The 13370-nt window shown below is 50.1% G+C and overlaps 1 protein-coding gene across 13 annotated transcripts in view; it reads left to right on the top strand.

Moving 5' to 3' along the window:
• SDCCAG8 (SHH signaling and ciliogenesis regulator SDCCAG8) overlaps positions 1-13370 on the top strand; it is a 242196-nt gene that overhangs the window by 221022 nt on the left and 7804 nt on the right. For 11 of the 13 annotated variants that reach the window (XR_007411968.1, XR_007411969.1, XM_049112394.1 and 8 more), the window contains one exon: positions 12125-12251. The exons of 1 other annotated variant lie outside the window; for it this stretch is intronic. Coding sequence is in view for 9 of the 12 variants with exons in the window: in XM_049112394.1 (XP_048968351.1) it covers positions 12125-12251 (127 nt within the window). In the remaining 3 variants the exon portion in view is untranslated. Of the gene's footprint in view, positions 1-12124; positions 12252-13370 lie in introns of those variants that run through there. One more of the 13 variants, XR_007411972.1, reaches the window with a different exon arrangement.

The raw sequence follows: 13370 nt of genomic DNA on the forward strand, positions 1-13370 counted from the left end.
CAGACTCTTCCTTCTGCTGCCGGAGCCCACTGGAAACCAAACGAGCGGCCGGCCCTTCTAGCTGGAAGAGCTCTGCCACCACATTATCCCAACACTCATCACTGTGCAGAGGACCCCCTTTTACTAAATGATTTATTACTCTTAGCAGAATTCCTTTGGCTGCAGATTTTATTTCTGAGTCACTCTCTTCAGCTCAATTGGTCGCCTTCAGTTACCGTGGCAACCAGCAGATGGGGTTCTTTGACAAGGGTCAGCAGGGAGGCTGCCTGGGTATAGACTATAGATGGAAGAGGAGCTAAATAAAAAGCTTTCAGCATTGACAGTTCTGTAGTGGCTTGGCCAGGAGTACTTATCAAATTACTTGCATTAAAACCTAATTAAGATATGTGCCAATCCATGTACCGTAGTGATTGGATCTGGTTACTTAGCTGCTGTGGGCTCACTCTTACTGGATCACACCTCTGTGACCAATTGGCCTATCCCAAGGATGGTCAAACATGAAGGAATAGAGAGCAAGCTCGCCACATTGTGAACCTGGTATGCTCCAGGACTGCTCCCAGATGGTTTGAGTGTCCGGGAGCACCAGGGGGACCTCATTGGAAACGAATCTTCACGCAGACACCACACTGCTGCGAAAACTCCAGAGGGTCGAGGCACCTGGGGGGCACGGTTGCTTAAGCATCTGACTCTTGGTTTCAGCTCAGGTCATGATCTTGCAGTCATGGGATGGAGCCCTGCATTGGGTTGCATGTTCCGTGTGGAGTCAGCTTGAGAGTCTCATTCCATCCCCCTGTGCTCCTCCCCCTACTCTCTCTAAGTAAATAAATAAATAAAATCTCTTTTTAAAAAAAGCTCCAAGGGATGCCTGGGTGGCTCAGCGGTTGAGTGTCTGCCTTTGGCTCAGGGCATGATCCTGGGGTCCTGGGATCCAGTCCCACGTCGGGATCCCGGCATGGAGTCTGCTTCTCCCTCTGTCTGTATCTCTGCCTTTCCCTGTGTGTCTCTCATGAATAAATAAATAAAATCTTTAATATAAATAAAATATTTTTTAAAATTTGTTTTAAAAAAAGCTCTAAGAGGGCAACTGGGCAGGAGACTCAAGTTCTGATAGTTTCATATCTGGTTTTAAGATGATTTAATTGTGTTGCAAATAGTCCTCAAAATAAAACTGATCTTTTAATTGTGCCAGATAAAGACATGGTTATCTAAGTGCAAAGGATCTTTTTGGTAGGGAGGAAAGAGCACATTTTAGGATCAGGTGACAAAATTGGAAATCGGTAGTTTGGAAAAAGATATTATATCTATTATATCTCTGTTCCAGTACTGCACTTGAAAATATACTATGGTATATTGGAGTGTCTTTATCATTAGGATGTACGCTGAGGTCTATATATTCGATTTACTGTCCAATGACTCAGAAAGCAATAAAAAGTATACATGTGTGTGTTAGAAGGGGTGGACAGAGAGAGCGAGCAGAATAATAAATGGGTTTAAATGATAACAACAAAAAAACCCGATAACAGTAGGTAAATTTGGATAAAGGGTATGTGGGTATTCTTTGTACAATTCTTGCAACTTTTTATAAGCATGTTACTATTTCCAAATAGTTTTTAAAAAGAGGATGCTTAAGTTTAAGTTTAGGTAGGGAACAGTATGAGACACAGTCTGAGTTTTTCTGCTAGGATTTCTAAATGGCCACGAGCCAGATGTGGCCTGGATTCTACTCTGCAAACACTGTGATTTTCAACCATTCTCACTCCTCTGTCCCATTTGGTTTTGCACAGTGTCCCTGACTGTTGCTGCCTTAAAAAGAGCTGGCTAAAGGTAACTGAGGCTTAAGGCAAGTGGTGTCCTGGTTCTGGAGAGTCTCAGATTCTTGACGCATCAGCTCCAGTCCCTACTGTTCCACGGTGCAGGAAGGATCCTTTCTTCCTGCCAGGCCCTGCAAGGGGATCACAAGATCAGCTTGTGTCACCTAGCACTTGCTCTTTAGGATGACAAGGCAGTGATGCAGCAGATGTTCTTGGAGTTCTGTGATGAAGCTGAGTGAGGCTCATTTCCAGTGGATGCTCTGTTTTAAGCAGTTGGTCTGTGAGAGAGCATGGTGGCACTGTCAGAGCCCTCAGGGTGCTAGGACATGGGGAGCCAGCCCACAGCAAGCTCTCCAAATGGGTCTCTGGAGCCTGGGGCCTCTAGTTTGTGCATCCTTCATGCCCACACCAGTCTGGACTAGTCGGTGTGGTGTCCAGACTGAGGAGGCCACAAACTGGTTGGTGACAAGATAAGAACAGAAGCAGTGTTTAGAAATGTTTATGGCCATCAGTGCCCCAGTGTTTTTATGGTACTTCCCAAAACTCTAAGTTGGCAGCAGAGTGGAAATTTAAAAAGGAATAAAAAGCAAACCTCAAACCGTCCCTCCCCTGGGCCAGGTGGAAGAGAGCTGGTGTGGGGTTCCCCAACCCCCAGGCCTCGGAGAATGACTCTGTTCTGTTGGCTCCCACTGGGTCACCCAGTGGTCACCTTTCTCATGGTCTTTGCTGAAAATCCTTATTATTTTTAGTGTGGAAAAGAAGTCAGGCCTTTTTCTAAAGGATTCAGACAAGCTTTCCAGAGCACTGGATTTAGGGTCAGGAGACATGGGTTGCGGTCCTAGATTTCCTGCACACAGGCTATGTGACTATGGGCCTTGGGTTCACCGTCGCTGGCTGGACTGAATGACCTCACATCTTACGTGACCTTGTGATCTGATCCTTCTGAAGAGAAGAGCCCAAGTCTTTCTCCCTAATTGCTGCCCTGAGCAGCCGCCTGCCCCACTTCCACAGGCAGCCAAGGCCGATTGGAAATTCAAGGCAGAAAAACTAAAGGGGTGCCACAAGAACATAAATCTCTTTGCTGGGAATATAGATTCTCCCCAGATTTGCAGCATCTTCAGAATGAGTGACTCTCTGACAATCACCTGGAGTGGGGTGGATTTGAACAAAGGAAACTGGAATGGCAGAGCAGCCATTGGAAACTGCTTTCACCATCTAAGTGAGGGTGACGGGCTAGCATGTGTTCCAGATTCCTCAGAACGTGGCTGCTTCTCGCTGACTCTGTGCAGCTACGGTAACTGAAACAGAACTATGTAAATTGTGGCAAGTGATTTTCAAGTATGACAACCAAATGTACAACTTTTTTTTTTTTAAGATTTTATTTAATTATTCATGAGAGACACAGAGAGAGAGAGACAGAGGCAGAGACACAGGCAGAGGGAGAAGCAGGCTCCATGCAGGGAGCCTGACGTGGGACTTGATCCTGGTTCCCCAGGATCACGCCCTGGGCTGAAGGTGACGCTAAACCGCTGAGCCACCCTGGCTGCCCCCAAATGTACAACTTTATATGAATGTGGCTTATGCACCACAGCTAATTACCTGGAGCCATAAGTTGGGGGTACATAGGTTTTCAAGCTTGAAGTTGGGCAGTAGGGGTTGTTGGGACCAGAGCTGGCCGCAGGGTAAGGATGAAGACACAGCAAGGTTGTGTAGGGTCAGGGCACTGTGGATGTGTGCACCAGCTGAGAACTCAGTTGTCCCCGAGCCCAGCAGCCCTAAGGTTCAAAGCATCAACATTTTAAGCTCAGTGAGAGCCTCTCACCTTGGCTGTTACAGGGCAGAGCAGTCATAGCACCCATGTGTACGAAGAGCCTAGTGTTTGAGTGACAGTTTATTTCAGGGAACGAAAGCTGCGTTTCATGGAATGTTTGCACCACAAAACGTTATTTTTCTTATGATTTTTTTTAGGTTAGTCATTTAAAAATGTAAAACCATCCTTAACTTGAAGCCAGTACAAAAACAGGCAGTGGATTGGCCCTGGGCTGTGAAATTTACTGACCCCTATTCTAGTTCATTCTCTCATTTCCCAGGGGAGGAAACAACGTGATCGTGTGCTTTGCTTAACTTATCATGACCAACATCCAAGCTTGGGAGTAGACTACAGCAGTTTTCATTCGGACAGTTGGTTGATGATCAAAGTAGGAGCCACGGAAGAAAACCATTCTTCACAAAAACTTATTTTGTATGCATGAATAATATTGTGAAGTATGGCATGCCAGTGGTTCCCGTACTTGAGAATGCACAGGAATCACCCAGAGGGCCTATAAAAACATGTACTGCTGGGCCCCACCCCAGTGTAGCTGATTTGGGAGGTATGGAGGTATTCCCTTCTCAGTTGTAGAAATGAAGAATGTGAGGTTGCCTAAGACTGAGATCAAGCCTCTTGCCCAAGCAGAATAGGTAGTTCATGGTGAGATTTTGAACTCGTGTCTCTGCATGCACATGCAGCAGACACTCATCTGTTCTAGGATCCTCTTAAGTTAGGGGTGAATTTCAGTAGCATACTACAAATGATTTAATGTATATGTTATGTTTTTTTCAAAGTTATTACATATGAAAGCATCCTGATACCATAGATGAAATCACAGGTCTTCTCTTTGGTGTAAATATTATCCATTGGTAGGTAGTTTGTTCATCCTGACACATTTATCCAGCACAGTCTAAATGGCAGGCACCTCACTAAGTGCTGGAGATGGAGAGCTGAATGAGACCCCATTTCTGTCCTTAGGGAACCTGAGTGAGTTCAGTGGGAGTGGCCACGATTATAGTAAGTAGATGGGAACACGGTGGGATGGTTGGGATGATGGACTGCAGAAAGCTGGGGAGAGGTCAGGGCCCAGTCTTCAGAGCCAGGAGTCTGAGCCGTGTGGACTGGAAGGGCGAGGGAGGAAGTAGCATGGAGGACTCAGATCCAGGCCATTGGAGATGGTCCCACCCACAACAGAGAGACACAGAGTGAGAAGCCATTTGTGGCTTGGTCATTCTAGCTAGTGTCTGAGTGTGGGCAAGTGACTAAGTTCTGTGCCTGGCTTTTCTCAAGCAAGAAATGATGAACATGATAGTAATACCTACCCTTTGGTATTGTTAGGAGGATTAAATTGGTTAATGAATGTAAAATGCTTATTACTCACCGGGAATAACAGAGAAGTAAGTGTATATTTTACAGCCAAATATTTGTACCTTCTAAGTCCGTATGTTGGTTGAAAAATGCTCTTCATTTCCTTGAGGAGGCCCCCTGTCCCAGTGAATTTTTGGTCTGAGCATTTGAGAACACTTATCTAAGAAGGGCAGGGCAAATCTTTTCTATAACCAGAGTAACCAAACAGAGGGGCTCCGGTCTGAAAACATTCTCTGATAAAGGACATTTGACCACCACCAAAACCGAAACCAAAACAATACAAAAACAGAAAGAAAAAACAAACCCCAAAGTAAACTGGTAGGAAGCTCCTGGGTGAAATTACTGAGTGAAACTAAAGCCTCTCATTTAAAAAATGTATATTTATGGGGATATTGGCCACCTCTGGAGGAAGAAGGAGGCGGGCTTGGGGATGAGGACATGGAGGGTTGCCCCGGGTGCTGATACCAGCTTCACAAGTGTTCATTTGATTATTATACCTCATCACTTATTTATACACTGCATATATTTTGTATGTATCACATACAACATAAAAAAATTTAAATATATGTATTCACTTGCTTTCACAGTATTCATAGCAAATGAGTGTCTGAAGCATAGGACCAGAGCTGGCAGCTTGTACCGCTTCTGTTTTGCATAAGATATTTTACCCAGCCCACTCAGCTCTATAAAGTTGTTTTGTATTGCGCCACTTGCTCCATCTTATCCTGAAGTCTTGCATATTTAAAAAAAAAATGTTGGTTCTGATCATGCCTGCGGGGTGTGGCAGGGAGGATCACTGTTGGATCAATAGAGCTGTGTCCAGGTCCAGTGCACACACCAGCCCCTTCACATCTGATCTGCATCCTGGGTTTTGAAAACCCAGGTGCTAATTCCCATGGTAACCATTACTTCCCCCACCCCGCCTGTAATCCCCAGGGAGCCTTTGCACAGGCCAGCCCTACTGACCCCTCTGCCCCAGCCTGGGCATGGCTGCTCTTCTCCCCTACAGGCCCCACTTCTACTGAGTGGTGGTGGTTGTACACCCACAGGTCTGTAAGGAAATGGGCTCTGCACCTGCAGTCAGGATGGTCAGCCCAGCCTGGGGTAGAGAGGGGCCTAGAGGGGCCCTTCCTCACCAACTGGGTGAGCCCTCAGCACCCTCAAGGGCAGAGGAGCACCAGCTACCTCATGGAGAGGACTGGCCTCCTGCCCCTGGCCAGCCTGGCCTGGCGATAGCTTCACTGGGTACTGTGACAGCACAGTGCAGATGCCAAGTCTGTCCTGGAGGCATCTGGAAGGGACAGGGTAGCTACCTGTTCCAGAGATGGGGTGCATGTAGGCCTTGGGGAAGAAGGTCCAGGTTAGGGATTGAGCTCTGAAATCTGAGGATTCCACCTCTCTCTCCTGCCATGTGCTTTGCAGGCTGTCAGGGGCTCCTTCTCGCGGGGGTGGGGGGGGTGGGGGGGGGGCTGGTGCCCAGAGAGACTCCAAAGTGCACCTGGGGAGGGCAGCCCCACTCTCCTTTAATTCCTTCGTGCCATGAGGAAGAAACGGCTCAAACAAGGGACCCAGACAGAACAAGAAATTAGCTCTCAGAATGACACACTGACAGCTGAACCTTGAAGATAGGAGGGGGTCCCACTCCAGGCCGAGGGACTGTCCAGTGCCAAGAACATATGTGGGAGAGCAGAGGGGCGTCTGGGCGGCTGGAGAGCAGGGGTCCTTGCAGGGCCGAGACAGATCGTCCAAAGGATGAGTCAGGGTGCCCTCATGCACATGAGAAGGCTCTCCAGTGGCTTGGCCCTGATATCCCTGCCCTTGGCCAGTGCCCACATCCTTCATAGCAGCTCCCTGGCCACCACCCTGTCGCCTCGCTGCCTTTCTCAACCAATACCTGTGCCCTGTAACTGGGACAGAATAGGAAGGCTGCTGAATGGGGGCTTCCCCTCACTCACCCTGCCGGCATTCCCCCCTGCGTCTGGGAGGAAGGTCCTGGGCTCTGCTGCAGGTTCCCTCCTGCCTTGGGAAGCCTGGCACCCTTTGCCTTGAGGAATTCTCTTCTCTCCTGCGGGCCTCCTGCCCACCCTCTCAAGCCTCTTCCATCTTCTACCCCCCTCTTGCTTCCCTGCGCTCAGCCAAGCCCCTCTCCAGAATGGTCTCCCCTCTAACATCCTACCATCAGGCTTCCACGACCATCCTGCTGGAAGGGCAGGCCACTTTGGCCAGGTATGTCCACAGCATGTTCCACCACCAAGTAGCATCTCACACAAAGGCCCCCTCTTCCTTCTGGAAATCTTTTCTTCCTTGAGCTCCAGGTTCTTTTCTCCTGGATTTCCTCTTTCCTTCTGGGCGGCTGTCTCCGTGGCTCCCTGTCCCCTACTAGCCTGTAAATGTGGCTGATCCCCGAGGCCCTGTCCTGACCCTGTTGCCTCTCACTGTGGCAGACATGCATAGCCAATAGCTTATAGGGAACATATATTTTGGGGGGAACATACATTTTTGATATTTATTTATTTATTTGAGAGAGATAAATATTTCAAAAACAAGCACTGGGAGGAGCAGAAGAAGAGGGATAAACTGACTGCCTCTGAGCACGGAGTCTGACTCAGAGCTCCATCACAAGACTATGAAATCATGAGGAGCCTAAACCAAGAGTTGGATGCTTAACTGACTAAGCTACCTAGGTGCCCCCAACAATACCTGTATTATTAACAGGCTTGAAAAGCTCTTCCAAGCTTTCCTGGGTGAATCTTGCTTTGCATTCAATGGCCTCACCTCTCAACAGGTTTAGCTGGCACAACCAGACGTCCAGCCAGACCTGTCCTAGGCACCAGGCCACAAAACTGCTCAGTTCTTCCCCCTAACCCCAGAACTTCTATCCCAGGCCTGTCCCTTCTCCCATCTTCTCCTTCCTGGTGAAGGGCACCACCGTTGCCCTGGAGGGCAAGATCCACATCTGTTAGTTTGGCTACGAAGCTCAGCTGGGGCCCGCATCACCTCTGTGAGCAGCCTGCTGACTCTGTCTAGCCGGACCGCCCAGGTTTCAGTTAGCAGACAGCATTGCCTTTGCAGCACCCCTTCTCCTGTGGGGAACCCCTGCCCCGCCCCTTCCAGACAACACCAATTCCTCTTTCACATCCTGACTTGCCAGTTCAGTGGCCCCAATCAGCCATTTACCCTGTCTGTGCCTGGGCTTCCCTGGTCCTCAAAGTGAGAGTAAGACTAGTTCCTGCCTTGTGGGGTGGTTGTCTGCACTTAGTGCAGTGCCTGGCACACAGCGCTCCGGAGATGTGGTCTGTTTCCTTGGTAGGTGCCAGCCTCCTGAACCCCGCACCTGCCCTGTGCCCCCTGGCTTTCCTGCTTTTACATGGTCCAGTTTCAGGGTCCTACCATTTCCTTTTCCAGCTGTTTTCTCCCTAATTGGCTGGAAGTCCCCCTCACGCCCCCCACCGCCAAAGGCAGGGACCAGTTGTAATTCCTGATGTATTCCAAGTATCTACCGTATAGTACTTGACCCATGAAGGAGAGGTGCTCATCAAGGGTTAACCGTTTGGTTGGCTGAATTAACTAAATGAATAAACCATCTATTAACAATAGTTAAGAACACCTGTGCACTGTTGCCATGTGCCTCTGGGCTGGGCAGCTTCTTGGATGACTTTGTCCAAGTTCATTGAACCTCTCAGCTTCTCATCTATAAAATGGGATGCTAGCACCCACCTTTTAATTAGATAACCTATACAGAGGACTCAGCACAGGGCTCAGTAAATATTAGCTCCTCGCAGTGGTGGTAGTTGCAGCTGTGGTTGGCTGAGCACGCAAATTTAGAAGGACAAAAATGAGAGCAAAAAGCAGCATGGAAAATGAAGGATGACATTAGTGTCATAGGACACCCCAAGATATCTCTTCTAACCGACAGTAATGAAACATCCAAGAACAGAGCATGTAAAGGTTCAAGAACAGTGTTTGGGGAAGGCTGTTCCAAAAAATAGCTTGTTAATTAAAAAAAAGAAAAGAAAAATGTCTTCCCAATATAAATAAAAGGCCTCAAGAGAGCGGCTGTTGAAATCAATTTCCTTAACCAAGTCCCTTTTATCTAAAATCTGGGTTTCTTCTTTGTTTCTGTCTTTTAACAAATGTGGCTTTGGGTTTGTTGTTTTTACCTTTTCTGAGTTTGTGATTGACTTTGTTGCTGCACGTGGAGCGACATAATAGACAGTGACAAACAAGGAGGGAGCATGTCTTGTAAAGGAAGAAAAGCTCCCCAAGATAGACTGCCTAGAGTGTTCAGGTTAGTTCTGGCTGTGAAGCTAGGGGTGGCAGGGGAGGCAGGGCTCTCCTGAGGTCCTTACTCCTTATGCCCGGGTGGTGCTCTGCTGGATGACACCCAGGGACTTGATTCAGCCAGTCCGGGTGGGGCCTGGGTGCACTCTGGTAATCACCACAGGGATCTGAAGCCTTCGGTTTGCAGAACATCGCCAAGAGAGCCTCATCTAGGTTTTAGGGGCTCCAAGGGAGGAGGGTCTAGGCAGGAACTGGCTCCATTTCTGGCTGTAAGCCCATGTGGACATTTTGTGCTGAGAGAGCAGGTTTTGGCTCAGCCCATAGCTCTGGACCAGGCATCCACCTCTTTCCAGGAGCCCAGAAACACATACTGAAGCCATCAGTCCATAGGACTGTGATCCCATTTGATCAAAGCACAGGGCAAGGGACCACATGGAGAAAGGCCACTCCTGGCACCTTGTTACCTTTAAGCCTTAATGGGGTCATCTATTTATCACATGTTTCTGTTGCATTTGTTTCCAGCAAGCGTGAAGCCAATGGGCTACTACCTGGCTAGAGCTCTTAGCCTGTGGCCATCTCCACACCGAGGACTTGATTGGAGAGGGAAAGCCACCCAAGGATTTAGACAGCTCCACTGCTAATGATGATGATTTTGGCCAGTCTGATTCAAATATCCAAGTGTTAGGTTGTCTGCTTCTCAAGGAAAAAGGCTCTTCTCAACTCTGCATCTTCTAGAGGACCCGATCCAATGCTGACAGCACAGTACCCACTCAGATGAGTGGTGGCTGCCTGCATCTGTCCGAGGGTCAGCCCGGGCAGATGCCCCTGCCCCATGCCCTCCAAGCCCACTGGCTGGGCTTCTCTGCCGCCCTGGGATGTCCTTTCCCCTCCCTGCTGTGCTCTGTCCAGGAGGTGGTGCAGGAAAAGTATTCGGTCTGACACCCATGGGGTGGTTTTGAGACTGCTCTCAGGAAAAACTGTCCCCATGTGACAGTGTGATGGGTGGTGGTGGGGACAGAGGAGGCTTCCCAAAGCTGCAGTGCCCTGGCTTCACCGAGATCAGAAGCAGGGCGCCAGGGGCAAGGAAGCATTACGGTGCCGAAGGAGGGAGCGCTCGAACTCGGGTGGTGGCTCCTTGTGTTCGGTTCTGTCCCACTGTGATCCGGGGCCCCTGACCCTGGCCCTGGCCGGCCACACACACAAGTGGAAGAACTAAGTCATGCCCTTGCTCTTTCTCCAAACCCAGCAGGAGGCAGGAGGCCAGGGGGCGGGGCCAGGGCCGGTGGGCGGGGCCAGGGCCAGGGGGCGGGGCGGCCGGTGTGAGCGCGTGCCCTGCTGCCTGGGCACCTGCCGTGCGCTCGGGGTCTCCCGCTCCTCGCACTTGCCGCTGTCGGAGGTAGCAGGAGGCCCGGCGTGCTTGAAAAGCGGGAGCCCGCGGTGCGTGAGGAGGAGGAGACCTGGGTGGGGACCCCAGCTGCGGCACGTGTGCCTTCGGGGGCAGCTTGAACAAAGATCCTTCCCAAGTTGGGAAGGGCGGGCAGGGCCCGGGGTGGATGCCGTCTCGGAAATGGACAGGGTTGCAGGTAGCACGAGAATCTGGGCGGGCGGGAGTCGATACTAGAACATCATCAGGTTTCCCAGAATGCAGTTTGGCCTGCCCGCAGGTGCCGGCTCCCTATTATGTGGGGAGAGGAGCGCGCCCACCCCAGGCCCAGTCTCTGCCTTGGCGGTGCTTGGTTGTGCCGGGAGCGCTGCACCGCCGACGGCCCAGCGTCTGGGCGTCCCGTCGGGGCCTTGGGCCCAGTGAGTGTTGCATGGGTAGCCTGGAGTTTGAAATACATCTCAGCTTTTAAAATCCTTTCTTTGTGAAAATAGGGATGCCTGGGTGGCTCAGTGGTGAAGTGTGTGCCCTTGGCTCAGGTCATGATCTCAGGGTCCTGGGATCCAGCCCCCTATTGGGCTCCCTACTCAGCCGGGAGTCGGCCTCTCCCTCTGCGCGCCCCACCGCCCACTCATGCTCTCTCTCTCTCTCCCTCTTGCTCACTCTCTCAAATAAATAAAATCTTTAAAAAAAAAAAAAACAAGAAAATACAAGTTAATTTTACCAACGGTGCCTTTGGTCAGTGAGGAAGGGTGCCTGACACATTCAACTTCTTTCCAGAACAGTTCTGGGTAGTTGTGCAACTCTAAATTTAATCCAAAGCCTACATTTCCAGGGGTGAGTGTGCTGTAGGAAGCCGTCTGTGGACAAATGAGGATAATAGTTTGAGCGAATTAGCAAGTCTGGAGAGGAGGGCCCATCAGCAGAATGACAAATTTAGGATCTTTAAAGACATCTGGTCAGCGATGCCGGAGCTCATGATTGACTGAGTGATTAATAATGGAAACCCCTTAGTTCAGTGTTTCTGCTATCCCTCGCCCACTTCCCCAGCCAGGGCGGGCTGTCTGCTCCAGCCTGCCAGAGACGTTTCCAGCTGAACAATGGAGCCATTGAGGCCCCTAGTCCTCCACCTCTGTGAGCTTAAGGTTTCAGTTGTCTTCTTATCCAACTTATCTGTGTGTTTCCTATTTGACAAGTCATGGAGAGAGCTCCTGATTCCCTTTCACGTCTGATGCAATTCCATTCGGTGTCATCAATGCTGCATTCCAAGAGCCTCCGGCCAGCCGGAGCCTCACATCTCAGGGTCACGTGGATTTAGGGCTCCTGGCTCACTGTCCAGAGCTGCCCGCAGACACAGACAGCAGTGGAGCACATTGAAGGCCTTAGGTTGGCCATTGTCTCCCTTGCTCTCTAAAGCTTGTTGCCCCCATGTGTCGGGATCCATCCCTAACTCTGTGGTGGATTTCTCTGCAGGCTAAAGCAGCTGGACAAGCACAGCCAGGCCACGGCCCAGCAGCTGGTACAGCTTCTCAACAAGCAGAACCAGCTTCTGCTGGAGAGACAGAGTCTGTCAGAAGAGGTGGGGTGTCTGAGATCCCAGGTACTGTGTAAACCTAATGCAGGGGTGGGGATCTTCAGGGCCAGCTCACCTACCAGGGAACCCAGCAGGGGTCTGCATATGGGTCTTATTCTTGTTCCTTTTTTCAGAGCTGTATCTTCGCAGGTGAAACCCCCAAGTGATCACGTGGCTCAGCTAGTAAGCCGGCAGGGGGATCCTGAAGATAGTGCTGGGCACTGTGGGGGACATGGGTTGCATGGGCCACCAGCCTGCTGTCTTTAGGGAGCTAAAGTTTGTGTGCAAGAACAACCCATGATCGAACAGGCCACGCTAAGTGCTGAGCTGTGTGTGGGCACGGTTCCCTTGTGGCACAGCCAGTGGAAAGATGCGGAGGGCTGTAGTGGTGAGCAGGCTTTCTGCAGGAGGCAGACTCAGAACTGCCACTCGGGATGTGTATGGTTTGAATTGGTTGAGGAAAGAGGTGCTGCCAGTTGGGGGAGCCACTGTGAGTGGAATGCAGAGGTCTTGTCTGAAGTCAGCTGTGGGATAACTGAGCTGAGCTTCCGAGTGCTTGTGGAAGGTCTGGCAGCACTGCACGGACTCTTGTTACCCTTGAACGAGCCTGCAAGATAGATTATTGTCTCCACTTTGCAGGTAGGGAAACTGAGGCACAAACAGCCTGTACAGCTAGCAAGTAAGGACACTACCAGTGGCACCTAAGTCTGATGCAACAGCCCAGGCCTTCACCATTGAGGTTCTATCTGGGGCTGCCAGAAGGGGTAATGGAGGAAAGAGAATATCTAGGGGAGTCTGGAGTGTGCAATGAGACTTCTTTCCCCAAAGTTACTTCTCTTCCTGTCAGAGAAGCTGTACTTTGTGCCCCATCAAGCAGTTGTCAGGATAATGGGATGGTCCAGGGCCTGGCCATGGTCTCCGCTTTGGATTAGGATGGCACCCAGATGCCTTGTGAGCACCTGGGGATGCCACACAGCGAGTGCTTGGAATGATTAATGGGAAAAATGCCTCTCGAAATGAAAAGGATGGGAAACTGTCTCTCATTCTTTCAAATGTGCCAAACGGATACTGGGGAGCTGCTGTCCTCTGAGTGAATTTTCATATTCAGTGAACCAAATCCCCCGCCATATACTACTCATTTTTCCA

Source organism: Canis lupus, chromosome 7 (assembly GCF_003254725.2).
Source record: "Canis lupus dingo isolate Sandy chromosome 7, ASM325472v2, whole genome shotgun sequence".
NCBI lineage: Eukaryota > Metazoa > Chordata > Mammalia > Carnivora > Canidae > Canis > Canis lupus.